General features: G+C 50.6%; 2 protein-coding genes across 8 annotated transcripts in view; one reads left to right on the top strand and one right to left on the bottom strand.

Annotated features, from left to right (window-relative positions):
* The first annotated feature begins 941 nt into the window (after nucleotides 1–941).
* Nucleotides 942–16,615, top strand: LOXL4 (lysyl oxidase like 4). Its single transcript, XM_007080157.3, has 14 exons — nucleotides 942–1,247; nucleotides 1,787–1,965; nucleotides 2,846–3,051; nucleotides 4,429–4,467; nucleotides 4,612–4,831; nucleotides 5,698–5,881; nucleotides 6,055–6,209; nucleotides 6,922–7,089; nucleotides 8,145–8,307; nucleotides 10,568–10,811; nucleotides 11,893–12,008; nucleotides 12,690–12,826; nucleotides 13,194–13,305; nucleotides 15,640–16,615. The coding sequence occupies exons 1-14, from the start codon at nucleotides 968–970 to the stop codon at nucleotides 15,708–15,710; spliced, it is 2,274 nt and encodes a 757-aa protein (XP_007080219.1). The 5' UTR covers nucleotides 942–967; the 3' UTR covers nucleotides 15,711–16,615.
* Nucleotides 4,994–25,015, bottom strand: part of R3HCC1L (R3H domain and coiled-coil containing 1 like) — a 109,093-nt gene continuing 89,071 nt past the window's right edge. For 5 of the 7 annotated variants that reach the window (XM_007080155.3, XM_007080154.3, XM_042960658.1 and 2 more), the window contains one exon: nucleotides 19,688–20,467. In XM_007080155.3, the coding sequence (XP_007080217.1) occupies nucleotides 20,400–20,467 (68 nt within the window). In that variant the 3' untranslated portion in view covers nucleotides 19,688–20,399. Of the gene's footprint in view, nucleotides 8,297–8,463; nucleotides 8,532–10,533; nucleotides 10,837–11,828; nucleotides 12,888–19,687; nucleotides 20,468–25,015 lie in introns of those variants that run through there. The other 2 variants (XR_006209170.1, XR_006209169.1) reach the window with 2 other exon arrangements.

The raw sequence follows: 25,015 nt of genomic DNA, 5'->3' as shown, positions 1-25,015 counted from the left end.
ATACCCCTTTCCCCACAGAGGGAGAACTCTTATTCAGCCAACAAGGCCCTGATTAAGTATCCCCTCTCTGAGAGCCTTCCCTGCTTCCCCTTCTCTGAGCTTCATGAGAGCAGGGGGTAAGTGTTTGAGGTCTTCTCTTCTGTGTCCTGGCATCTGGCCTAATAATTGGCCTGAGGCAAGTATTCCAAAAATGTTTGTTGAATCAGTGAATCACGTGTCTAGATGGACCCAGAGATTGAGGATATCATATACTATCTTAGCTAGAGGAAGTATTAGACAATTTTTGGCTTAGTTTTGTCACTTTAGTAATAAGGAATTAGGACCTGGAGAATTTGAGACACCTGCTCAAGCCATACAGCAAATGAGTGGTAGAGGCCTGGATCCCCCTCAAATGACTGTTTCCCCTCTAGCATTCCATGTGCCTTCCATGGTGAGGGTGGCCAGGGTGCAAGAGTCGTGCCCCTGGGGTAGCTATTCTGGACCTGAGGGCACCCTGGGGACTCCCCTATGACTCAAAGGGTAGGCCACCCCTTCTACCAACATATAGGACTGTATCGAGAACAGCTAGTTACTGAGTGCTGTGTGGTAGGTTTGTGCTAAGCACTTTACCTACAGTGTTTAACACTCTCAACACTGAGACAAGGATTATTATCCCCACTTTACAGATGAGGAAATTGAGACTCAGTAAGGTTAAACTTCCTCAAGGTCACATGGACAGTGAACAGTGGGTTTAGACCAAGTTGCCTAATCTCAGAGCCCAGACTCCACCGATGCCACAACACACACATGTACATATGCGCACACACACTTGGAGGGGCCCTGCCGTCTTTTGTCCCTGACAGCCAGCAGAAGAGGCCTAGGTCAGGGGTAGAGGTGGTGATCACTGTCAGGGGTAGAGGTGGTGATCACTGTCACGTTTACTCATTCCTCAGGTGCCTTGGCCCCAGCTGCCCTTGAAGTCACCACGATGTGGTCCCTACCAGCTGCCCTCTCCCTGCTCATGCTGCTCCTGCTCCTGCTCCAGGCCCCTCCTTGCAGGCTACAGTCACTGGGCACCACGAAGCTACGGCTGGTGGGCCCAGGGAGCAGGCCAGAGGAGGGCCGCCTGGAGGTGCTGTACCAGGGCCAGTGGGGCACTGTGTGTGATGATGACTTCGCTCTCCAGGAGGCCACGGTGGCCTGCCGCCAACTGGGCTTTGAAACAGCCTTGACCTGGGCCCACAGTGCCAAGTATGGCCAAGGGGAGGGTGAGTGCCTGGTGCTGCCCAGCAGGAAGACAAGGAGATGATAGTGGGTTTCTCTCAAAGGCTGAGCATCCTGAGGCTTCAACAGACTCCTACCCATCCTTTAATACCCAGCTCAAATGACCTCGTCCATGAGGTATTTCCTGAGTGCCCTGGCTGCACGAGACCCTTGCTCCGACCCTCCCGCTCTCACCTACAGTGAGGTCACCACCACCACCACCCTACTCCATTCTTACAGAGTGATTGGCACACAGTAGGTGCTCAGCAAATGTTGAGTGAACAAATGGATGGATGAATGGGTGGATAGATCTAATCACTAAACCTACCTGGCATTTTCCAAAAACAGATTCTATAGGACCTGCTGCCAAAAGGAGGCAGCAAGTAGGGCTGTAGATACCAAGATCCCAGGAGAACCAACTCCTCTTCCCCACTTCTACTCAGGCTCTGGAAGAAGACAGTTGATAACTGTGGGGTCCTATGAAGGAGGCACAACCTGTGACTTGCTTCTCTGTCCCTAAGCATCACCTGTCTCCTGCCCACAGGACCCATCTGGCTGGACAATGTGCGCTGTATGGGCACAGAGAGCTCCCTGGACCAGTGCATGTCCAATGGCTGGGGTGTCAGTGACTGCAGTCACTCGGAGGACATTGGGGTGGTGTGTCACCCCCAGCGCCAGCGTGGCTATCTTTCTGAGAGGGTCTCCAATGCCCTTGGACCCCAGGTGAGGAGGCTGTTCAGGCCCTGGCCGGAGCCAAGTGTTGGGTCACGGGATGGGTGATGAACCTGTAGGAAGAGGGAAGGGAAAAGCAGCAGAGTGGGCTGACAAGCGTCCCTGGAACCCCACATCATGTTGGTGGCCCAGAACAGGTGCATAGACAGAGGGCCCAGCTTACAGCAGGGCAGGCTGGGGGTTCAGGCTGGGCCTATTGGGGATCGCTGAAGCTACTCCCCACAAGGGAGGCAGCAGGGGTGAGGGGCTGCCTCACCCACAAGGCCCGGCCACAATTGCTGCCTCTTCCCGGCACAAACAACCTCGAGCTAAAAACAGCTCAAGCCAAACAACAGGAGCAGGCAGGGCAGGTCCTGGCTCCTACCCTCCACTGCCAGGCAGCCCCAGTCTAAGGACAGCTGGCCCTGGCCCACAAATGCAGCAGGCCAGGGTGGGGTGGTCTCTATGGTCTGAGTCACCCCAGGGCCAGGGCAGGGGTCCCATGGGCCAAAGATCCTGCTGGGAGTCTCAAACAGCTGGTCCATGCCCATCCTCAGCTCTCCCCAGGGTAACACAGAGAAGGCCCCTCTGTGCCCAGTGGAAGCCTCCCAAACTCCAAGGGGCCTGACCCTGATCCCAGGGGGAGCACAGACCTGCCTGGTTCTCTCTGGAGTTGAGGAGAGGACCGTAGATAAACCAAGTTTCTCTTGTGCTCACTATGTGGCTTCGACAGATGACCTCATCTCTGGGCCTCTGTTTCCTGGTCTGTCCATTGAGAGCATGGATGGAGTGATCTCTAAGTGCTCTGAGCCCCGGCTCTCCCATGTGAAGACCTTGTAGCAGGCTCAGTGGGCGCAGAAATCCTGGGGCCCACAGTGACTGTACCCTGCAGGGCCGGCGGCTGGAGGAGGTGCGGCTCAAGCCCATTCTCGCCAGCACCAAGCGGCATAGTCTGGTGACCGAAGGAGCAGTGGAGGTGAGGTACGAGGGACACTGGCGGCAGGTGTGTGACCAGGGCTGGACCAGGAACAACAGCAAGGTGGTGTGTGGGATGCTGGGCTTCCCCAGCGAGGCACCTGTCAACAGTCACTACTACAGGTAGGAGGACAGTTGGACGGAGAGCTGCGGGGGTCAGGGGGCTGTGGGGCGGTGGCCGAGTGCGTGCACCCACGTGTGAGCATATGTGTGTGTGTCTGTGCGTGAGAGAGACACGTATGAGTATGTGCGCATGGCTGTGACATGTGGGACCTTGCAGAGTTCAGGGAGTTGGGCAGGGTGGCGTCTGTGGCAGGACATGGCCGTGGGTGTGGGGCTGGGAGGGAAACAGTCCCGGCTGGACTTCCGGGCCTCTCAGAACAATGAGGGAGTGTGAGAATGAACTTGAAGAACCTGGGAAGAACCTGGGAACAGAAAAACACTCTACTTGCTAATCGTATGAAAAGAATTGACCGTAGTACAGAAAGCTTCCCAGATGAAAACAACTGAACGCAAACCTGTGTCCCTGCTTAAAAACTGGGCTTGACTGAAGATACTTACGGTGGTGCCCACAAGTATACACAGCTTGAGCTCTGGTCTCCGCTCTGCCAACTCCACGCTGTGGGCCCTCTGTAGGGCCCCCGGGGCCTCGATGAGCCAGTCCACAGGGAATTTCCTCCACTTTGATCTGAGCCATGCTTTGACTGCTTTGCGTGTGAGCAGGACATGGGGTGGGGCAGCATTTGGGAGAGGAAACATAAAAATACTCTGTCAAAAACGTGACAGAACTGTCACAAGATTGCATCAGCCTCTAAATGGTACCAGCTCTGTGCTAGTGAAAACTAGATGTGTTTCTTGTCAAGGGCAAAAGCCCCCACCCTGCATCCGAGTGGTCGCCCCCTTGCACACCCCCAGTTGGTTTGGTGGCTCTGTCCTGTGTCTCTGTCTTACCTGGGCCTGCTCCCAAAGACCAGGCGCACGTGGCTCCGTCCCTGGGGATGACTGGGATGAGGGCCCCTGACTCCCTACTGCCTGGTAATTGCACCTCTGGGCCTGGCTGACTGGCCCAGCACCCATGAGGAGGAGGGCAGCCCTGATTATAGCCTCTGAGTGGGCAGCCCCCACCACCAAGGTCTCCAGCTTGCACCCGCCCCCCAGGACCTCTCCCCTTTTCTCAGGGCGCTCCCTCAAGGCTCCCCTTCATCTGCATGTGGGGAGAGGGTGAGCTGGGGGCTGCCCACTCAGGGGCGGTCCAGTGCCGAAGAAACCCCCATTGGGGACTAGCCGAGGTACCTTGCTGGGCCCCGCTTTTCTCCCTGGGAAATGGAGATCATCGGTGTCTGCGCAGAGACCCCGTGCCAGGGCTGAAGCTCAGCATTGACATAATGCGGCCAAGTTTACAGACAGAGTTCCAGTGCAAACTCAAGAACAGCTCTGAGGAGCCAGGGCCCAGGGGGTCTCCTGCACCCACTCCATCCCCACCTGTTTTCTCCCACCTAGGAAAATCTGGAATTTGAAGATGAAGGACCCCAAGTCTAGGTGAGGAGCAGCATCCTTAGGGGAGGGTGCAGAGGGGTGTGGCATGAAGGGGAGGGCGTATCCCTTTCCTCCGCAGTGCCTTGGCCTCCCTGACTCCTGAGCTCCCTCAACCCCTCCCCACCCTCAGTCTCCCTTGTCTTCCAGGCTGAAGAGCCTGACACAGAAGAATTCCTTCTGGATCCACCAGGTCAACTGCCTGGGGACAGAGCCCCACATGGCCAACTGCCAGGTGCAGGTGGCTCCAGCACGGGGCAAGCTGCGTCCAGCCTGCCCGGGTGGCATGCACGCTGTGGTCAGCTGTGTGGCAGGGCCCCGCTTCCGCCCTGCGAAGGCAAAGCCTGGGCGCAAGGAATCCTGGGCAGAGGTGGGTTGGGCTGGGTTTGAGCAGGAGCCGGTGGGGAGGGGCTCTCCAGGGCAGGCCAGAGGGGAGGGGAGGGGAGGGGAGGGGAGGGGAGGGGAGGGGAAGGGAGGGGAGGCCCGCCCCCACCGAGGAGGCATTGGTGCAGACTGGGAGGAGGACACAGCATGGTAGAAACTTGGGATTTATTTAAAAGGAACCATTTATAACCCGACCATAAATGGAAAGCTGACATCACTTGTCATGAATAGAAGGCAACCATAAAAACAGTAATTACATCGTAGCTAACACCCATTTGAGGCCCTAAGGTATTGAACCTGAGCCTGGCCCTTTGTTATAAAAAGCAACGCCTAAGTGCCGGTGAGGTGTTACAGACATGGCGGCCCCACAGTGGGATGGCCTCCTCCATGAAACAGGAGGGACCGGAGGAGTAACTTCCCCACTGTGTGAGTCAGCTTAATTAATGCCATGCCCCCGCGCAGCTCTCAAATCATCTCATACACCCCTTTGGGAAGCATCGATCTAGTTCAGCCCCAAAGAACAGGGAAGAAGCCAGGGCTGGACAAAAGGAAGGAACAACCCCCCGCCCCCGCCCCAGAGATCAGGAAGGCTTGAGAAGCCCAAGAACACCAACTCCTAAGGTTCCCTTGTTACTACTACCGCCAGTGTGGTGGTTCTTTGTCATGAAGAAAGAGCACTTGAGAAAAATGGCTTATTGGAGGTAATATCTCTGAGCTGTCAGAGGTGGGACTGGAACTCCCTATCATGGGCTCGCCCAGCTTGAAGGGGCCCGGCCCAGGCCCCCGCCATGGCTCAGCCCCTGCCTGCTGCCCCCTCCTCAGCCTGCCCTGAAGCTAGTTTTCTCGCAGCAGGAGCCGAAGGTGCGCCTCCGCTCTGGGGCCCAGGTGGGTGAAGGCCGGGTGGAGGTGCTCAGGAACCACCAGTGGGGTACAGTCTGTGACCACGGATGGAACCTCATCTCCGCCAGCATTGTGTGTCGTCAGCTTGGCTTTGGCTCTGCTCGGGAGGCCCTCTTTGGGGCGCAGCTGGGCCAAGGTAGGTGAGGAGGCCTGGGGTGGGGCAGGAGGATTTGGATGTGCCGTGGCTCCATCGCTTGGTGTCCAGGGCCCAGGACAGGAAGGTCTGTCTCCCTGTCTATGGAGGGGAAACCACAGGTGTGGGGTTACAGAGATGGGGCCTTGCACAGCACCTCTCCCTCTCCCCCGTAGGACTGGGGCCCATCCACCTGAGTGAGGTGCGCTGCCGGGGGTATGAGCGGACCCTCAGTGACTGCCCCTCCCTGGAAGGGTCCCAGAATGGTTGTCAACACGAGAATGATGCCGCCGTCAGGTGCAACGTCCCTAACATGGGCTTCCAGAATCAGGTGAGCTCAGACTTGGGCATGACCTCAGGCTGGGGGGATGGGAAGCCCTGAGAGAGAGCCCCAGGATACATCAGACCAGTGGGCACTTTCTCAGAGCCAGTCTGTAAAGCTCTCTCCTCGAAGTCCCCTGGCCTGGCCCACATCCCCTCAGAGATGTCCAATGGTGGCGGGCACCCTTGAGGCAGATACGCTGTCCCACCACAGCCTCTCAGGCCCCCGGTGAGGCTGCGAACGAAGGTGGCTAGGACAGAGGGCCGCAGGACTGTCAGTGCTGGGAGAGGCACTGGCAAGGCTGCGTGGGAAGGTCAGAGTTCAAGGGCCCTGCAGACGTGGATGGTGGACAAGTCGCTTGCTCGTGTCTCTGATCATGGCTTTCTTCTGTAAATTGGGGTTAATTATCTCACAGGGTTATTGTGAATGGGACAATAGATATGAAAGCCCTTTGCCATTGGCAAAGCCATCATTAATGGTAGAATTTCAGGTAAGAGGAGCACAAAAACCAGAGCAGGTGAGGCACCTGGAGTCAGGTGTCCCTTGTGGGCAGGGACATCAGACACTAGCAAAACGTCCCCAAGGAACAGAGGAGATGAACCCAGAGGAGTGTCGTGCCCAGGGCTGCACAGCGAGCTAAGCCGGGCAGATCCAGGCTGGCTGTCCTGAGCCCTCTCCTCCCGAGGCCACTGTACTCCTCACACACCTGTGACCCTTGCAGGTGCGCCTGGCCGGTGGGCGCAGCCCTGAGGAGGGTGTGGTGGAGGTGCAGGTAGAGGTGAACGGAGTCCAGCGCTGGGGGGCCGTATGCAGCGATCACTGGGGGCTCAGCGAAGCCATGGTGGCCTGCCGACAGCTCGGCCTGGGTTTTGCCAGCCACGCAATCAAGGTAGGTTCCTGTTGTGCTTCCCAACGTCCTGTGCTACAAGTGCTAACCCTTCCTGCATTCATTCAGTGATGAATTTTTGAGTGAAACTGGGGGGCCGATAGAATGCTGGGCGCCAGGGACAGTGTGGAGAACAAGACGTAGCCCCTGCTTCATGGGACAGTCAGTAAAGTGAGCAAGGCGGTCGCCAGAAAACATTCGCACAACAGACACATACTTTTGTATGTTGTCTGTAGGAAAGATGACTGGAAGTTACCGGGAGAAGGTGGGGTGGGGATAAACAGCCCACACAGAGACCCTGTGGCCCACAGAGGCTTGCCCCCATTGGGGAAATCAGGGACCAGGGCCGGAGTGGGGCTATCAAGGGCCAGTGGTGTGATATGTGAGGGAGGTGGCAGGCAAACCGTGAAGTCTACAGTGCACGTTTCTCGAAAATCTCTTCTGTGCTGTGTGGCACACTGTTGGGGTGGAGATCAGCATGGATACAGGAAACCTAACATGGCAGTAGCCCAGCCGAGAAGTCACGCTGGTGTGGCCCAGGCTAGTGGCCGTCCTGGGGGAAATTCAGAGAGATTCGAGAGGCGCCAAGGAAAGAAAATCACAAGGCCGGGGCGCGGCTGCGATGCTACCTCGTCCTCCATTGGGCCCGCCTGGCCGGTGGGGCTGCCGGGTATTCCTCACTTAGAGAACTGGGGCCAACCCTACCCACAGCCGACCGCCCAGGGCGACACGAGGCACAGTTGGAGAAACTGGGCAGGCCACCTGAGTGGGACAGGGGACAGGGCCCCCCTCTCCAATAGCTAAGGGCAGCCGTGTGGAACAGGGTGGGGGCAAGGCCAGTGGCGGAAGAATCTTCCTGCCTCAGTGCAAAGGAAGAAACTTCTGCTCTCGGAGGGGCGCACAGTAGCAGGAAGCGTCCCATCCCTGAAGACTTCTGAGCCGAGGCCGGACACAGCTGGGTAGGGGTGGTCCGACAGGGCTCTAGAGCACGAGCATCAGAGGAGAGGCTTCCAAAGCACCCCTCGGCCTCAACCGGGGGCTGCTGGCTGTTTTCTCAGGACACCTGGTACTGGCAGGGGACGCCGGGGGCCGGAGAGGTGGTGATGAGCGGCGTGCGCTGCTCAGGCACAGAGCTTGCCCTGCAGCAGTGCTCGCGGCACGGGCCGGTGCACTGCTCCCACGGTGCGGGGCGCTTCTCGGCCGGAGTTTCCTGCACAGACAGTGAGTAACATTCACAGCGCCGGTGGGACAGTTTGGTGAGCCCGCACCTCCCATGCTCCGGGAGGGCCCGGGAGGGCCCGGGAGTTGGTCCCAGCCCCAACCCTGGAAGGGTGGGGGGTAGGAGGGCGGGACTTGGAGCACCGGCTCTGCCATTACCAGCTGTGTGTGGCCAAGTCCCCTGTCACGTGAGGATCCAGCCCTGCCCTGCCCAGCTCGTGGAGTTACTGTGAGGATTAAAACAGAGAATATGAGAAAACCCCAGGATACCCAACAGTGATTTTCAATTTTCCTGTCGTGACCGTTAAAAAAAAAATGAAACAGGATAGAAAACGAGAGAATGTGTCACACTTAGTAAGGGCAGTCATCCTGGGATTATGTACGTGTGCGCTGGGCCACGGCGTAAAATGTATTTCGTGGTGCAGCTTGTAGTAAGAAGAGTCTGAAAGCTGTTGTACGGGGAATGCAACTGTGAGGAGCGTGCACGGCCTAAGGCTCTGCTGTGTGTCCTCCCCCGGAGCTGTGGGGTTTGCCCAACAGGCCCAAGCCCGTTCTGAGGCATCGGTCCGCCCCCCACGCCCAGATTCTCAGGGCGGCATCGTCTGTTTGACATCTGCCAACCAGGCCGATGCCAAGATAACTGTGGCCAGTCCAAAGGCTCAAGCTGGCACCAACGCGTGCAACTACTTGACTTTCTTCCCGGCCAAACTTGCATGCCAAGACAGCCTTGACCTTTGTCAGTGAGCCCTGGGGCTTCCTCTCTGTCCAGTGCACCCTCGCCTGCAATCATGTGGCACCAGAGTGGGCCATCCCAGCACTAAGGCTCACAGCACGTTGGGGGCCTGCTCCCCAGTGTGTCCCCATCCTGGGAACCCTGCACCCCCTCCCTGGTCTACTGCCTGGTGAATGCTTTGGACACTTCACAACAGCTGAGCACAGACAGGCGACCTGCTGCCTGTGGGACCATCCCTATCTCTCCTCCATGGTTTTTCTCACTCCTTTTTTCCCCTTTACCCTCTCTCCTTCTCAGTCTCTCTGAAAGCTCTCCTTCTTTCCCTCAGGAGCACGAGGGTCTGTCAGTGGGCATAGCCTGGCTTTCTCCAAAACACACCACAGGAATTTCAGGAGCATTTAGTGACAGTACAGGCATCATCTGGCAACCCAGCCAGTTCCTGCTGTCACCCTCCGTCCCCCCCCCCACACACACACTGAAATAAACCAGCAGCCCCGTCTCACCAGCCTCAGCACCTAGGCTCCGCCAGGGGATGCCTCTACCAAAAATCTAAACTGTAACCCAGCTTTTGCAAGAGCAAGCATTGAGAATGGGCAACTTTTCTCTCTTGATGTTACATGGTAAAAGCTGCAGCTCTCCACATTTCTGTACAGGGAACATGTGGTTTCCAAGGGCGGGGGGTGGGGTGGGTAAGAGCCCCTGTGACAGGAAGGGAACAGGAGAGGCACTGAGCAGCCTTTCCAGCAACGGGGACTTTTATGCACAGAGAAGCACCAGAAATGTCCACGATGCCTCTGAGGAGAGAGCACGGGATGGCCTGGTATGAATACCCAGGATAGCAATCCTGTTAGAACAGGAGCTCTGGAGGAGGCACAGGCCTAGAACTTCAGCAGAATGGACCAGAATGGCAGAGCTCAGGAGCAGGCCCAGAGATGAACCTTTCCGACCCTCCCTGCCAGTTCCTTGAAGGAACTGAGACCCAGAGGGAGTGACTGAGCTGAGGACGCCAAGCTGGAGGCAGCGGGGCTGAGGAGGGACTGTGAGCCAGGCTACACAAAGGCCCCCGGGAGCTGAGAAGCACCTGACAAAAGAAAGACTAGCTTACATCCACTGCGTGCTTACCAGACAATGACCTAAGCACGTTCCAGGTACTGGCACGATTGGCGTTATTATTATCCCTCTCTCATGGATGAGGAAGATGAGAGACAAAAGGTGAAGCAAGTCACAGAGCTACTTAATGGTGCAGTCAGAAATTAAGCAGGATTTGAACCCAGGCAGCCTGGCTCCAAAGCCATCATGCTTAACAGTGACACTGTACCTGCTTCCCAGGCCAAGGCAATAGATCGTTCCTCTATTGCTAGAACTCCCCAGTCTTAACTCCTAAACCTCCCTACTCTTCTGGGTAGAGCTCCACTTTTCTGGTAGCTCCTCCAAGAGCTTGGTTTGGGGGCATGCCTGTCTCCCTATGCCCAAGAGCAAATTGGCCGCCTTCCTACCTTTCGCACGGCGTTGTGCCTCCTGTGGCCCCAGGTGCTCCGGACCTTGTGATGAATGCCCAGCTGGTGCAGGAGACGGCTTACTTGGAGGACCGCCCGCTCAGCCAGCTGTACTGTGCCCACGAAGAGAACTGCCTGTCCCAGTCTGCCGACCTCATGGACTGGCCCTACGGGCACCGGCGCCTCTTGCGCTTCTCCTCACAGATCTACAACTTGGGCCGGGCTGACTTCCGTCCCAAGACAGGCCGCCACAGCTGGATTTGGCACCAGTGCCACAGGTTAGCGCCTGCTCCTGCCTTGGCTCTGGAGGGACAAAAAGCAGAGTCCAGGAACCAAACCAGTCTGGTCTTTCCCTGACCCCACTCACTTTCCCGGAGGGGTGTGCACTCTGGGTTAAGAGCCTTCCTTCCTAGACACCTTACTGGCTTTGCCTCCAGGAGCCACTAGGGAGCCCCAGGAGCATCTACCGGCCCTGCCAGCCGGTCACTCCCTTGCCTGTCCTGGATGTACCCCAGTTGATGGCGCTCAAAGGGTGCGTTTCCCCAGGAACGGCCAGGGGAGCAGTCATTGCCAGCTGAGCTGGTCTCTGTTGGAATATTGGACAATTTCTCTACATTGGACTTTGGGCCTTGTCTTTGAAAACCACATAAGGTGGGGACTCCTAGAAACCTGGAGACCCAAAATAGACATCCCATCCAGGATGCTAGCTCTGCAGAAAAAGTTTGCTAGTTTCTGCCACAGCAGAGCAAGGCCCCCAAGAAAAGTGTGAACACTGTACTAAAAGGAGACAATGGGCATTCTTTCCTGTCAGGAGTCTCCAGCCCACACAGGACAGACGATGCCTGTAACAAAGGCAGAATGGAAAAATGGTATTTTCTTGTTCAGGACACAGCAGGGTGGGGAACGCTGAGTGGAAGGGGCAGCGACTTTGGGACTTGGCCTTGCTGAGATAATGAGCACCTTTCCCTGCAGCATGAACACAGCTGTCATTAGAACTGGATTGGAAACAATGGTAGCAATTTGGTCCCAGGCTCACAGGGAGGAGAGTGAGCCCCGCTCCTCAGCGGCTGGGCTCCTAGGCTGGTCCCTCGAAGTGTCCCTTCCTGCTGCCTCCGATCAGGCCTGGTAGCCAGGCACCAGCCTCCCGGAGGCTACCAGGGCAGCACTTACCCTCCTCACCTGGGTTAACGCCCTAGAGGGTGGGGGCAGCTGTGCCTTGCTGCCTGGCGGGGATGACGGGAAAGTAGACCCTGGGTCCCACTAATCTTGGGTTGGAAAGGGAGAAGGGCACTGACCTGCCAGCTCCTCCAGAGAGGACCCTCTCTTGTTCTCAAGCTCACAGCTCTTTCCCTTCCGCAGGCACTACCACAGCATTGAGGTCTTCACCCACTATGACCTACTCACTCTCAATGGCTCCAAGGTGGCTGAGGGGCACAAGGCCAGCTTCTGCCTGGAGGACACAAATTGCCCCACAGGTATATGGTTTCCTGTCAGCATCTCCTCCTTGTGTTCTACTCCTCAGCCCCTTCAGGGTGAGGCTCCCTTCTGCCCTCAGATGAAGCCACCTCAGACACCTGGAGACTCTGGCCTGGCAACAGTCAGCACTCCAGGCAATTCAGAAAGATCGGTTTCTTACCTTCTGACATCTTAGGTGGAAGGTCCACTGCCTCTGCATTCCCGACGCACTTCGTACCGCTTCTAAATACTTAACACTATTTTGGATAGTAGTTGCAGGGCTATTTCACTTGGGCTAAGTTCTTTGAGGGCACAGATCGTCAGATTCCTACTTGCATACCCACAGTTCCCAGCCCTTAAGGACAGCATGGCAAACACTGGCTCTTCAAAGGGTTGGACGATGTATCCTTAGCATGTAGGGCTGGAACCTTCCAACCGTATTTCCTAGGCCAACAGGAATTTCCACTAGAGCATCCAAAGAAATAATCTGCCGTAGATGGAGGTTTGCTAGAGCTGGGTTCATGGTTAGTAGGAAATCTGGCTCTGATAGTCATGCAAGTTATGTAACGGAATCGCAGGTCCCTAATCTGATTGCACTTGAATGGTACGAATGGCGTGAGGATTAAACAGTAACTTGAGCAGAATGCTTGGTCCTGAGCACCTATCACTGCCTCACTAACCCTCAGCGCCATTCCCCACAGGACTGCAGAAGCGCTATGCGTGTGCCAACTTTGGGGAGCAGGGAGTGACTGTCGGCTGCTGGGACACCTACCGGCATGACATTGATTGCCAGTGGGTGGACATCACAGATGTGGGCCCTGGGAATTATATCTTCCAGGTAAGGGGGTTTGGGGATTCCCCACAGGAACTCCATTTCCTGCACATATTCCAGAAGTTTCCTGAGGTCAAATGAAGGAAGAGAGTCTCACAAATAGGGTCTCCGACAGGCCTGGCACTTGAAGGAGCTCTGCTATGGGGAAAGAACACTGAATGAGGATCCAGAGGATCCTAGGTTTGAGTCTTGATTTAATGGACAATGTCAAATAGGAACAAGAGTGCCGGCCTTCTGGGTGACTGTAAGGACGAATGAAGTGAAGAACAGAAATACCCTTTGTGAGATGACAGGAAATATAAAGGATTATTCCAGCCTCCCAACTTCAGAAGCCACATCACCTGCTTTCAACTGTCCCCCTCTCTCACTCCAGGTGGTTGTGAACCCCAAATACGAGGTGGCAGAGTCTGATTTCTCTAACAACATGATGCGGTGCCGCTGCAAGTATGACGGGCACCGGGTCTGGCTGCACAACTGCCACACAGGTAAGTGCGAGCCTGTGTGGGGCCAGCATCTGTGGGCTCGGAGCCAGGGGAGGCTGCATGCATGTCTGTGTGTGACTGGACTGGGCGTGCAGAAGGTCAGGGATGGAATAGAGAGGAGTTTCCTTTGACATCTTCCCAGGTAAATTTCTAGATCCAGCTGGTCCCACCGGCAGCCTCACCCAGTAACTACTTCTGTGTCCCTCTTTGTCCTTAAGGTGGCGTGGATTATAAACTCCGTCCCCCATCTATCCGGGGGTCTTTTCTCTTACTTCAAGTCAAGATTTCTCTTTGCCAGGCCCGTTATTGTTCACTCCCCCATTCACATGGTCTTTCTTAGCTGTCCCCACCTTAAGCTGAATGCCTCACGGGCAAAAGTGGAAGTCCGCCAGCTGGGTTGCTGTCCCCAGCTGTGAGCACAGCATAGGCCACAGGGAATAGGGCTCAGCACACTTGCAACTTTGGTAGAATTGGACAGAGGAAGACGCAATGATTCAGTGGGGGACAGAGTGAGGAGGTGGTTGCTCCCCTGGTCTGTAAAGGAAAGTAGCAATCCATCTTCAAGTTATGAAATGCCTATATTTGCTATGGGGTGTTTGCATTCACACCTTTGCACATATGGGGTAAGGTGGGGCAAGACTGGTTTATTCAGTCAGCAAACATTTAAGACCCACTTCTGTGTTGAACACTATGCCAGGCACTAGGAAATAAATAGAAGTAAAATGTGGAGCTCAGTGGTGAACAGGGTAAGCAGGCATGCAAATGGATAACCCTAATACTGAGTACTCCAAATCAGTATGAACCAATGCTGAGCAAGCATGGAGAGAAAGCAACGACCTGGGGGTGAACAAGTTTTCCCAGAGAAAGTGACATTTGAGCTGGGTTTCAAAAGGAGGGGCAGAAGTCAGGGAAGAAAGGAAGAACTGGAGAAAGAGCATAGGATTTGGCCTCGTTGGATTTGGGGACAAGGCTTCATCGGGATCTAAATCCAAGTCAAGGGGCGCCTGGGTGGCTCAGTCGGTTGAGCGCCCAACTTTGGCTCAGGTCATGATCTCACGGTTTGTGAGTTCGAGCTCCGTGTCGGGCTCTGTGCTGACAGCTCAGAGCCTGGAGCCTGCTTCAAATTCTGTGTACCCCCCTCTCTCCACCCCACCCCTGCTTGGGCTCTCTTTCAAAAATGAATAAACATTAAAAAAAATTAAGTCTAAGTCCACCACTTTCTGTAGAGCTGTAAGACTGAAGGAAAATCTCAACCACAAAAACGTTTTCTTTGTTTTAAAATGGAGCTATATACTTCAAACCCGCTAAAGCTCTTTGTGGGCAGGGTTATGATGGTTCTTGCTAAGAGGACGACTATCCTGTGGGCTTCTGGGAACCACTGACAAATTTCAGTCAAGGGGAGCAAAAAGATCAGATTTATGTTTCAAAAGGTGAGTCTAGCAACAGATGGAAGACAGTAAGAGGAAATAGTCCAAGTATTTGAAATTGTGTGACTGGGTTGATTTTGCTGCCATTAAAGGAGACAGGGACGTGAGAGACATCGGAACTGGAACCTCAGACTGCACAGTGGAGAGCAGGCTGCTGGGGGTCCAGGCGGTGAGGGAGGAAAGAAAAATAGTGCTGTTCTGGCCACTGTGAGGGTCCCTGCAGAAAGCTAGGGCAAACCAGGTAAGAGTACAAAGGTATTTCATGAAAGGACTATTTATATAGTGTGTGAATAGGACGAAAGAATTAGATGTGAATAGGACTAAGGAAATGAGAGGATAGCAACAGTGGAAAACTGTTAACACCTTTTGGCTTGAAGGGGCACCGGAAGGAGCCAGGAGAAAGCTCGAGCTTGGGGTCAGGGGGAGCTGATGAGGCCATCACCACAGAACAGAGAAGAAATACCCCAGCCTCTCCCACCTGCCATCTGCTGATCTCCTGCTCTTGCTCCCTACTGACCTAAATCAGAGACCAGAGGCTCGGGGCCAGGGTGAGGCAGTTTCCAGGGGCCAATTCTGTAGAGCACAAAAAAATACAAAAAGGGTAGAGAAGGAATCTGGGGATGGAGGACGGGCAAAAAAGAATAACCAGCACAACCCTTTCCACTCAGTAGCCTATCCTTTCTTATGTCCATGAAACTACACGTCAGGGTCTCTTTCTACAAAATGGATTGGTGTTTGTGCCCATGAGTGACCTAATGTAAAGGGTGAGCAGGGCAGAATGTGTGTGTGTGTGTGTGTGTGTGTGTGTGTGTGTGTGTGTGTGTGTGTGTGAGTGAGTGAGTGAAGCTGTTAGGGAGGGAATGAGAGCACGGTAGGGTTGGCTACTTACCTGTTCTTCTTTGGTCCACAGGAGATTCTTACCGAGCTAATGCAGAGCTCTCCCTGGAGCAGGAGCAGCGTCTCAGGAACAACCTCATTTGAGGCCATCACTGCACACTTCCGGCTGCTGCCCACACACCAGATACCTCAGCTTATTGGAGCCATGCCCTTCACAGAGCCCTAACTCAGAAGGAAAGGGGCCAGTGCCAAGTGGCACCAAGAACTGCTCAGGAAGCCCTTCGATGGCAAGATCATCAAACGAAAATGGTACTGCTCCCTCAGGATGACTCTGGGCCTGTCCCGTAAAGGCCTTTGGTCTACGGTCTGTGGCCTCTAGGCTTTGTTCAGATGAGCTGCTCTTCCACAAGGAGACCCCATCTTTCCCGGATCTTGCCCCAGTGTTCTTGGCTCAGGAGCAATCAGTTCCTTAGAGATGGGCTGTGACCCAACCCCCCATTTAAACGGTGCTTTGCAAAAGTCTTGGAGTAGAAGACGAAGGACAGAAATACACAGGAGGCAGGATTAGCTCTGCGAGAAGCTCAAAGCAACACAACTTGTGTCAAAGTCACAACTGGCAGAGAAGTTGATGAATTGAATCCCTTGTTTGATCTGCGCTCATTTAGAACTCACCTGTCATTCTAAGAGTCTGCTCTAGTGCCTTTAGCTTTATCCTACTGCACATATGGGTGTTTCTAATATCCTGGAAGCTTAGGCCTCAGGCATCCCCTTATCTCCTGATGGGCCAACACCACCAATTACTGAGTGCTTGAGAAGGGGCAGGACTTGCAGAAGTGGCCAGATAGGGTCTTCCTACAGAGCAGCAAGAGAAGTCCAAGCAGAAAGGCTGCTGCGATAACATGGACCCCGGCCCCTGCCAGGGCCTCTGCCAAGGAGAAAATATGCCATACACCTGGCAGGCAATCCAATCTCCCTCAAGATCACTGTGCATCTCAGGACTTGCCTCAACTTCAGGTCTCAACCAAGTTTCTGGAGTGAACTTTGCATGGAATAAGTTAGATACACGTTAAGAGATGATCCTTACAGGTCTGATGCCCTAGTGCCAATAAAGGTTGCTCAGTATGGACAGCTACAAAGACAAGACTGGCTATATAACTCTTTGGGGTCCCCAGCCCATGAAATCTAACCTTTTCCACTCTTGCTGAGCTGGTAACTAGTACATGTGGGGCACACATACTACTCACAACAGTCCCACCACACTTCTCTGATATCAGCCTTTGATGTTAGCAGACTATAGTCTGCTTCCCAATTCTCTCCCCAGGCTCAGGGCTGAAACGTGGGCTGGAAAGGTTAAGGGACAAAAGGGAGGAGGCAAGAAGGAAAAGCCCAAGGACCGTAAACTTTTACAACTGAGGCTGCAAAGCTGAAATGAACAGTAGCAGATGGGGCAGATTTACAACAGTACACCCCTCCCCACGGCATGTGAGCTATCCCCTCCCTCCTTACGGGGTAAAAAGGGACATGATCTTGAGCTATCCTCTCTGAATACAAAGAAGTGCTTTCTTCCCCCTTCTCTTCTACCTTCTCCACTCCTTCATCAGGCAAAGGGAGCATTATATCTTGGCATGGCAGTTTAGGTAAACAAGGGAAGGACTGATTTCCTGTTGGATCCAGCAAACCTCTCCCAAACAGTAAAAACATTATACTCGCACATGCAGCTAATGGTCTGTGAAAGAATGTGCAGCTCGTGGGGGAGCGTGTGGCGGCTGATGACTAGACTCAGGCAGGGAGGTACCCACCGCTTCTTCCTGCATCCAGTTGCCGAGAGGGCCAGAAGAAGCGGGCCAGGCAGCCAGCCACTGGCTCCGGTCTCAGTCTTGCTGGCCACATCACACACTTGATAGGTGCAGCCCGTTCTAATTCTTGGAAAAAGCTATACAAGGGTTGTGCTGTTACACCACCGAGTTGAAAGGGAAGGACGTGGGAAGACTGGTGGCTGGCATGGCTTGTAACTAGATGAGGAATGTTAACAGAATACCAACCACCAAATTCCAGACAGAACCAAAAATGTCAGAAGACTTTCACCCCGGCATTCTGTAGTCTGAGAAGCTGAAGTGCCAGGAACCTCGGCTTACTAATTAGAAGCCTAATTTATTTCTATTCCACCAAGACCTTCACTCTATGGGGAGCATGTTAGGACTCAAAGGGGATGTACATTTCTACTACAGATACCAGGTGACACTGGGATTTAGTCATTTAACATGTATGAAGCAACAAAAACACCTAGCAGAGTACATTCATAGTCTTCTGAAATATGTAACAAAGGAGCCAGGGGCAGCTACAGGGTGCTTTCCAGTTGGCTCAGCTTGTGAAGGCATATGGATGGGGCCAAGGATGTGGTTCCCATCTGCACAAGCTCAGTGTAGTCCACGCTGGGCCGTGGCAGGTCCTCTTACCTCCACCCGTACACATCAATGGAAAATATACCTAAAAAGCACACTCTCAGGGCGCCTGGGTGGCTTGTCCAACTTCGACTCAGGTCACGATCTCACAGTTTGTGAGTTCGAGCCCCACATCAGGCTCTCTGCTGTCAGCACAGAGCCCACTTTGGATCCTTCCTTCCTTGGAAGGAAGTTCTGTCCCCCTATCTCTCTGCCCCTCCCTCCCTTGCGCATGCTCGCTCTCTGTCTCTCTCTCAAGAAAAGAACAGCACGTTCTCTACTAATGGTGGAAGCAGCAACACTTCACAGCTTTAGATACCGGCTAAACACAAATCCCTTCTCTGGGCCTAACTATAAGGATAAGTCTGAAAGTCAGAGGTGGCTGATCGCAAGCTGGAAAAAAGCACACGCTACTAGCCACTTAGTAGACAGCATTAGAATGACAACAGTACCTTAAAAGCTAGGAGTAATTAAGAAAACTGGGTAATAAACATGCAGCTCTACGTTACCAACACCCTTAAAAGCCAAAATGCTATTAGAAAAGGGAAGACAAGTAATAGGGACAATCATCTTTTTTACTGCCCAAGGTCACTCTTAGCCTTGAAGAATCAAAACAGAGCAAAGGTGTACCTCAGAAGTGTACCATTCAGTATGAAGCCTGGCTACGATTCCCTGCCTTTCCTTTCCAGTGTAGCCATGCTGTTCGAACAGACCTGTCTATCTTAAAGAAGTCTGTTGTGTGAAGACAGAGAGCACAAGCCTTGTGGCTACAAGTCAGAGAAGTGCACTGGACCAGATACTAGGACAGAGGATCAAGAGAAGGTTTTATTTAATCCTCTAAACTTGAAAGGGAGGCCCTGAATAGGAACAAGGGACACTTTCAGAACTGACCAAGAATGAGAAAAACAATGCTGAGGAGCTGCAAGAAGCCTCCAAGACCAGAATAGCAGCAGGGATAGTTGGGTCAGGGCTAAGACCCAAGGCCAGTGTCATTTGAGGAACATTTGAACAGAGCCCCCACTCTACCATGTTCTAGGCAGTGCTAATAATCCATCACTGTCATGGGCACCACATACAAATATGAGGCTGCCGCCCTCAATGAAAGCACGATGGGACACTATGTCTTGCTAGCTCAACCTATTAAAGTCTAGCACTCCCAGTTCTTCAGTGCAGAACTTCCTTCCAAAAACAATGAGCGCAGGAATGAGATGGATAAAGCCTGAATTGGCGGCTCAGACTCGTCAGTGTCCTTTAGGAAATTCCTCACTGCCCAGAGGTGTTTGTTTTATTCTGGCAACTCTTCACTGTAATGGATCATCTGGTGTTGCTTGCCAGGTGCCTCTGGCACAGGCTGAGAAGATGATACCAAGAACATGCTGTGTGCCAGAAGCCTTCTGCAGAATGTCAGGTTTGACAGAAATGGGAGAAGGCAAGAGGCTCGGGTGGGCATGTCCAGGGAGGGCAAGAAGGGGAGGGGAGCTACCACATACCCATCCCGAGAGAGGCATTTTTGTAGTATACTCAGGCAGAGAGATAGAGGACCAGCAGTCTACTCAGTGTGGCTCAATAAAGCCAACAGATCCACTGAACCCAGGCACAACTTTATAGGGATGAAGATACGAGGAGAGCCGTTCCCCAGTTTTTTTGTGGGAATGACAAAAGTGACAAATAGCAGTGATGTAGGTCATAGACTGAGCTTTAATGTCTCCCTCTCACAACACGGTAGTACTTTCAGCGGGGACTAGCACACGGCTCCCAAGGCTGGCTTTCTAGAGGGCTGAAGCAGGCATGCCCTTGGCTGCTGTGCAGCTGGAGCAGCCCCAGGCGCCCGGCTCAGTACAAACTCTGGAGCTCAAACGCCTACATCTGCTGCAGCTCACCAGCTCCAGAGTTCTGGAATTGACAGTGTGGATTCGGTGAGTACCAAGTACTTCAAACACTGTTCCCTCCGCCACCCCTTGGCTCTGCGAGGCCCGAAAGAACACCCTACCTTTTCAGGGCCGGAATGGCCCATCATGGCAGGTTTGAATCCTCTGTTTTGTATCTGCTTCAGACATCTTAGACACGTGAGCCATGGTAACAGTGGGGCTTGCCACGCCCAGAGGACTCTTGGAAGTCATATCCAAATTGCCACAAGTCAGCTTCCTAGCTGATGGCTCCTTTCTATGCCCAACACAGTATGGCAATTCCAAATGACTGCAATTAGAAGCAAAGACAGACAGGAGTCCACCTTCTTTCTAGACCCAGTCAGTGCTCGCCTCAATGGCTTTATCTCGTTCTTTCACGAACACGCACTTCTGCATGTACACAGAACTCTAGAAGGATCCTCCTATCCGAAGACTATGGAAATAATTTCTGAATTCATGGAACTATCCATTTCCTTAAGTGATGTTCAAACTGCAGACTGGTCTCTGCCTTCCCAGACATCTTCCCGTTGCTTGGCTTCCAGTCGCTTTCTCTCTGTAAGTAAGGACAGTATGAAAAGTGGAAGTACGTGCCATATAACCAGTGACTTTCCTTTAATCCAAATTATAAGCAAACTTCAGTCATGAGACAGGAGAATTTCCTGGTCTTCTCTTACCTGACTCGAAGAGTTAATATCTTTAACTTTCCAAGTGCGTTATAAGTGGAAGCAATGTTATTAGTACTATATAATAAAAAGAAAGATCTGAGGCTAACAGAAATAAAAAGTATGTGGAGTAAGTCAGAACCTAGCAGGACCAGACTCCAGTCTTGCTGATAATGTATTTATTTTCATTCTATTTCTCAACTGTGTTAGTGCTTCAATATAATTGCCTGTTCTTCCCACTTCACTGATCTTTAAAAATATTTCAATAGGGATGAAGAATAGGTTTGAATATTCTTCTTCTGTCTTCTTGCTCAAATGGGAATGGTGGCCACTGGGCTCTAGCTGGATCTCCCTACTACAGTCTTACAGAAAAAAAATTTTCAGAGGCAAATCAAATTTCAGTATTTTTAGAGCATTTTCAAGAGCCTACCTTCCGCAATACACAATTCCGACATGGGAAAACAACCACATATAATGGAGGGAAATAAAGAATTATTTCTAAAAACAAAACAAAACAAAACAAATCAGAAATCTGGGCAATCCATCTTCAATTTTTAACAGAGAAGCTGGGTTTCCATTTAATACTTTGACTAAGACCTGAGATGATACAGACCACACATGATTTGGTGACCCGAGCACTTCATTAGGTGCCACAATACCAGTTCTAATTTCATGGCTAGTCATTTACCATAAAATATAGATGATAAGCCTAAGTGCTTCCTCTCAAGGGCTATTATTTCAAATAAAGTCTGTAAAAGAGTTTGCAAGTCATGAACCAGGGGAATTACTACAGAAATCAAGGTGAGTTTAGAGTTAACACTTGCTGTTTTGACATACCTTTCCAAATCAGCAGAATCCCTTACAAAATTCCTTTACTGAATATATTTGACTGTACTTTAAGGGCAAAGAACTTGGTCAGGAAGCTGACTGGCATTTGGAAATGTGAGATAGAGAAATTCACTGCTATTTGGGCACCACCTTGTGGCATTATCTGAATATAGCAGTAAAGTTATAACAGACAAAAAAAAAAAAAAAAAAAGAGGGTCAGCAAATTCCAAACTGAAGGCTAATTAATTCAGTGCCTTGTGACTTGGCTTTAAGACAGGCTTCAATTGGGATTGGGATTCTCCAGGGAGACCGCACTAAGGATAATTGGCTTGTCTAAAGGATTCCAGGGTTTCTTAGGAAAGCACTGTGGTTCTGATTCTCATAAACAGGGTAAAGTTATTAGAAGGGGATCTAAAGGCAAAAGCAATGTTGGATGAAAGCAATCAAAAATTGGTTCTGGATTCCTAGAAAACTGAAGAAACCAGAAAAGTGAACTACCAGAACTCAAACTTTTCAATAAGCTCAGAAATTTAAAGCAGAGTGGCTATCTGGGAAGTTTAACAAAAGAAATCCAGGTGTAGTAGAAAAATAAACCACTCACCACAATTCGCAACTCTAAACTCAAAGCACTTCGGAAAAGTTGGGTTTTTTTAAACTTGCTTTTTTTTTAAAGTTTAGGGCCAAAATTCATTTGGTAGTAAATATAACCTGAAAAGATAAAAGGCTGCTTATGGTCTTACATATGCCATTTAATGGAACAATCATACACTTGGTGGCAGAAATACTGTCAGTGTGTCTGATTTTGGTGTTATGAAATATATATTAAGATAACGATATTATCTTTCTAAAATTGAATACAGTTCAGAATACTGAAACATTTCCCACCCTAATGTTTTATAATAAAAGATTATGGATCTCTACTGCCAAATACATGTAAAATAATATATGAGGAAACTCTGGTGGTTAACCAGTGAAGGCTGGGAGACAGACTGAGAAGCACAAAGAAATAGTAACAATGTGAGGCATACATTTAGTAATTCAGAATCTGAATAGAGAAATACTTTTTAAAGAGGAAATGGAAGCTTGGAGGGGTTAAGTGACTTGGCTAAGGTTACATAATCAGTGAAAAACTAAAGCTGGAACTCAGGCCTTTAATTCTTTTTTTTTTATTTTTTTTAAAAATTTTTTTTTTTCAACGTTTATTTATTTATTTTTGGGACAGAGAGAGACAGAGCATGAACGGGGGAGGGTCAGAGAGAGAGGGAGACACAGAATCGGAAACAGGCTCCAGGCTCCGAGCCATCAGCCCGGAGCCTGACGCGGGGCTCGAACTCACGGACCGCGAGATCGTGACCTGGCTGAAGTCGGACGCTTAACCGACTGCGCCACCCAGGCGCCCCTCAGGCCTTTAATTCTTAAACCAGCATACTTTCTACTGTCCTGACATATGAAAATATCTACAAAGAAAAGGGGAAAATGAAAAACAAAAAAGAGAAAGGAGGGGTGCCTGGGTGGCTCCGTTGGTTAAGCATCCAACTCTAGATTTCAGCTCAGATCATGATTTCATGGTCGTGAGATGGAGCCCCATGTCATTTCACACTGGGTGTGGAGCTTGCTTGAGATTCTCTCTCTCCCCGCCTCTCTCCGCCCCTCCCGTGCTTGCTCTCAAAAAAAAAAAAAAAAAAAAAAAAAAAGAAAGAGAGAGAGAGAGAGAGAGAGAGAGAGAGAGAGAAAGGAAAGCAGATAATATCTGATAGACTGCCTGCAAGGACCTCCTGTATTAACTTGACAGACTGCATGAGAAGAGCTCCTATTAACTTTACTTTTAACAATCAGAAAACAGTAAACTAAGAGAAAGCCCAACAGCAGCCATAAGGGCAAGGAACTAAAGGCAGAATAGAAGAATTTGTATGACATGATTAACTTAAAGTGTGCATGTAAGCTGTCCCTAAAGACTTTCATTTCCCAGTATAATAAATAAATTGCATAAATGATTTTATTAAATTAGTTGACTGAATCACCACTTAACCACTCAGGGAATGGAAAGGGATAAAGATTAAAAAAGAGCCAATACAGTGTCATCTCAAAAGAAAACAAAGAAAAGGAATGTAAATTAAAACGTTCAAAATCTACTTCTACGCCTAAGAAAATAATGGAGAAAAATCATCACAAAACTCCCTACAGAGGAATAATCAACACGCAGACTTGAAGCACAAGTCTGGTCAAACTAATCTAATTGCCTTCTTTTATGGATTGACAGACCTGATAGATTAAGGTGAAATAATATAAGTAACCTCTTAATTTTAGCAAGGTTTTAGATTTTAGGCTTACCAACTATTTATATAATCACTAATATACCAGGAAAGATAGTCTGGGCCACATAAGTGTTTAAGGGGAGCATTTAACTCTGGAGAGTAGAATGTTCATCAATGTATTAAGTGTCAACACAAAGAACTATGTGTTCTTTATTTAGCAATAGTTGGTAAACTGGTCAGTTAATCCTAGGGTTAATTAACATTTTCATCTAATACTGGCCTGTGATATAAGAATATTAAACAGCAAGTGACAGCAAAAATACGGGTAAATACTGCATCTCAGAGAAAAAGATCACATTAAGATGAAAAGAGAAATGTGATTGGAAATGAAGGGAATTTCACATTAGGAAAGAAAAGACACCAAGAAAATGCCACACGACCTAGATTATGAGTCAGCAATGCAGCAGAGCCATTGAAGGCAGAATAATGGAGTGCCTAAAAAGAATTTCAAAAGGTAGCAGTTGTAATTAAATTTTTTTATTACAGTTGACTAAGTATTCTATAGGGATGATTTTACTTTTAAGTTCTCAGTGACTTTAATTAAGCAAACTAGGGGATCAAATGATTGTTTACTTGCTCTGCCTTTCAGGCCTGTGACCCAAAAGATGCCTTTTAGAACCAGTCAATTAAGCACCTACCCCCAAGAGTAAATGGAAATAAGAAATAGAATTATAGCAAGCTTTGAAAATGAGAGAGTAGCTTATTCTGAGATGTAATGATATCTTCTATCTCCAATTTTAGGTGGGAATCAAGTGTTTTGATAAGTGAAACATGGGGAAATTTTACATATACTCCTGAATCTGGTCTTTAAAATGTAGTTTTATTATTTCATGTGAATCACTGGTTTAAAACATGATTAAGTCAAATACAAAGGATGGAGGATGATCTATGCTTTGATTTCCCACTCTTAGTGCAGCTCTGATCTGTTATGCACTCTGTCAGACTGACAAACCTCTTCTCCATGTTCTAAGACTATGAACTTTTAAAAAGCTCTTATCCTCCAGATATACACATGATTTGCTTAAAATGATTTGGGTACTTCTTTTTTCTTGATTTCTTCCCAGAGTAGCTTTGTTTTCTGAATCTAATTTTTCATTAAGGACTAAGACACAGACTTCTCATTAGAAGGGTAAGAAGACCAAAGTAGGGTGAGGAAACTTAGCAGGAAGTATTTAAACCTCAAAATCACAAATCCCAAATTCATTAATTACAAGGTTTTCATAGGAAGTGTTCAACTCTGGGCTTTATAAAGAAAAACATTAAAGGATTTGAAAGAGTTCAGAGTAGAATCATGAA

The sequence above is a fragment of the Panthera tigris genome, chromosome D2 (genome assembly GCF_018350195.1).
Source record: "Panthera tigris isolate Pti1 chromosome D2, P.tigris_Pti1_mat1.1, whole genome shotgun sequence".
In the NCBI taxonomy this organism is placed as follows: Eukaryota; Metazoa; Chordata; class Mammalia; order Carnivora; family Felidae; genus Panthera; species Panthera tigris.
The sequence above is the reverse complement of the archived record's forward strand: the minus strand, read 5'-3'. Positions and strand labels throughout refer to the sequence as shown.

What these genes read in the sequence shown, in the direction of transcription:
- LOXL4 (XM_007080157.3), top strand. Translation starts at nt 968, where the DNA reads ATGTGGTCCCTACCAGCTGCCCTCTCCCTGCTCATGCTGCTCCTGCTC. An exon ending in CGGAGTTTCCTGCACAGACA is followed by an intron (nt 8,308 to 10,567) that starts GTGAGTAACATT and finishes CTGTGGCCCCAG; the next exon opens with GTGCTCCGGACCTTGTGATG. An exon ending in GGACACAAATTGCCCCACAG is followed by an intron (nt 12,009 to 12,689) that starts GTATATGGTTTC and finishes CATTCCCCACAG; the next exon opens with GACTGCAGAAGCGCTATGCG.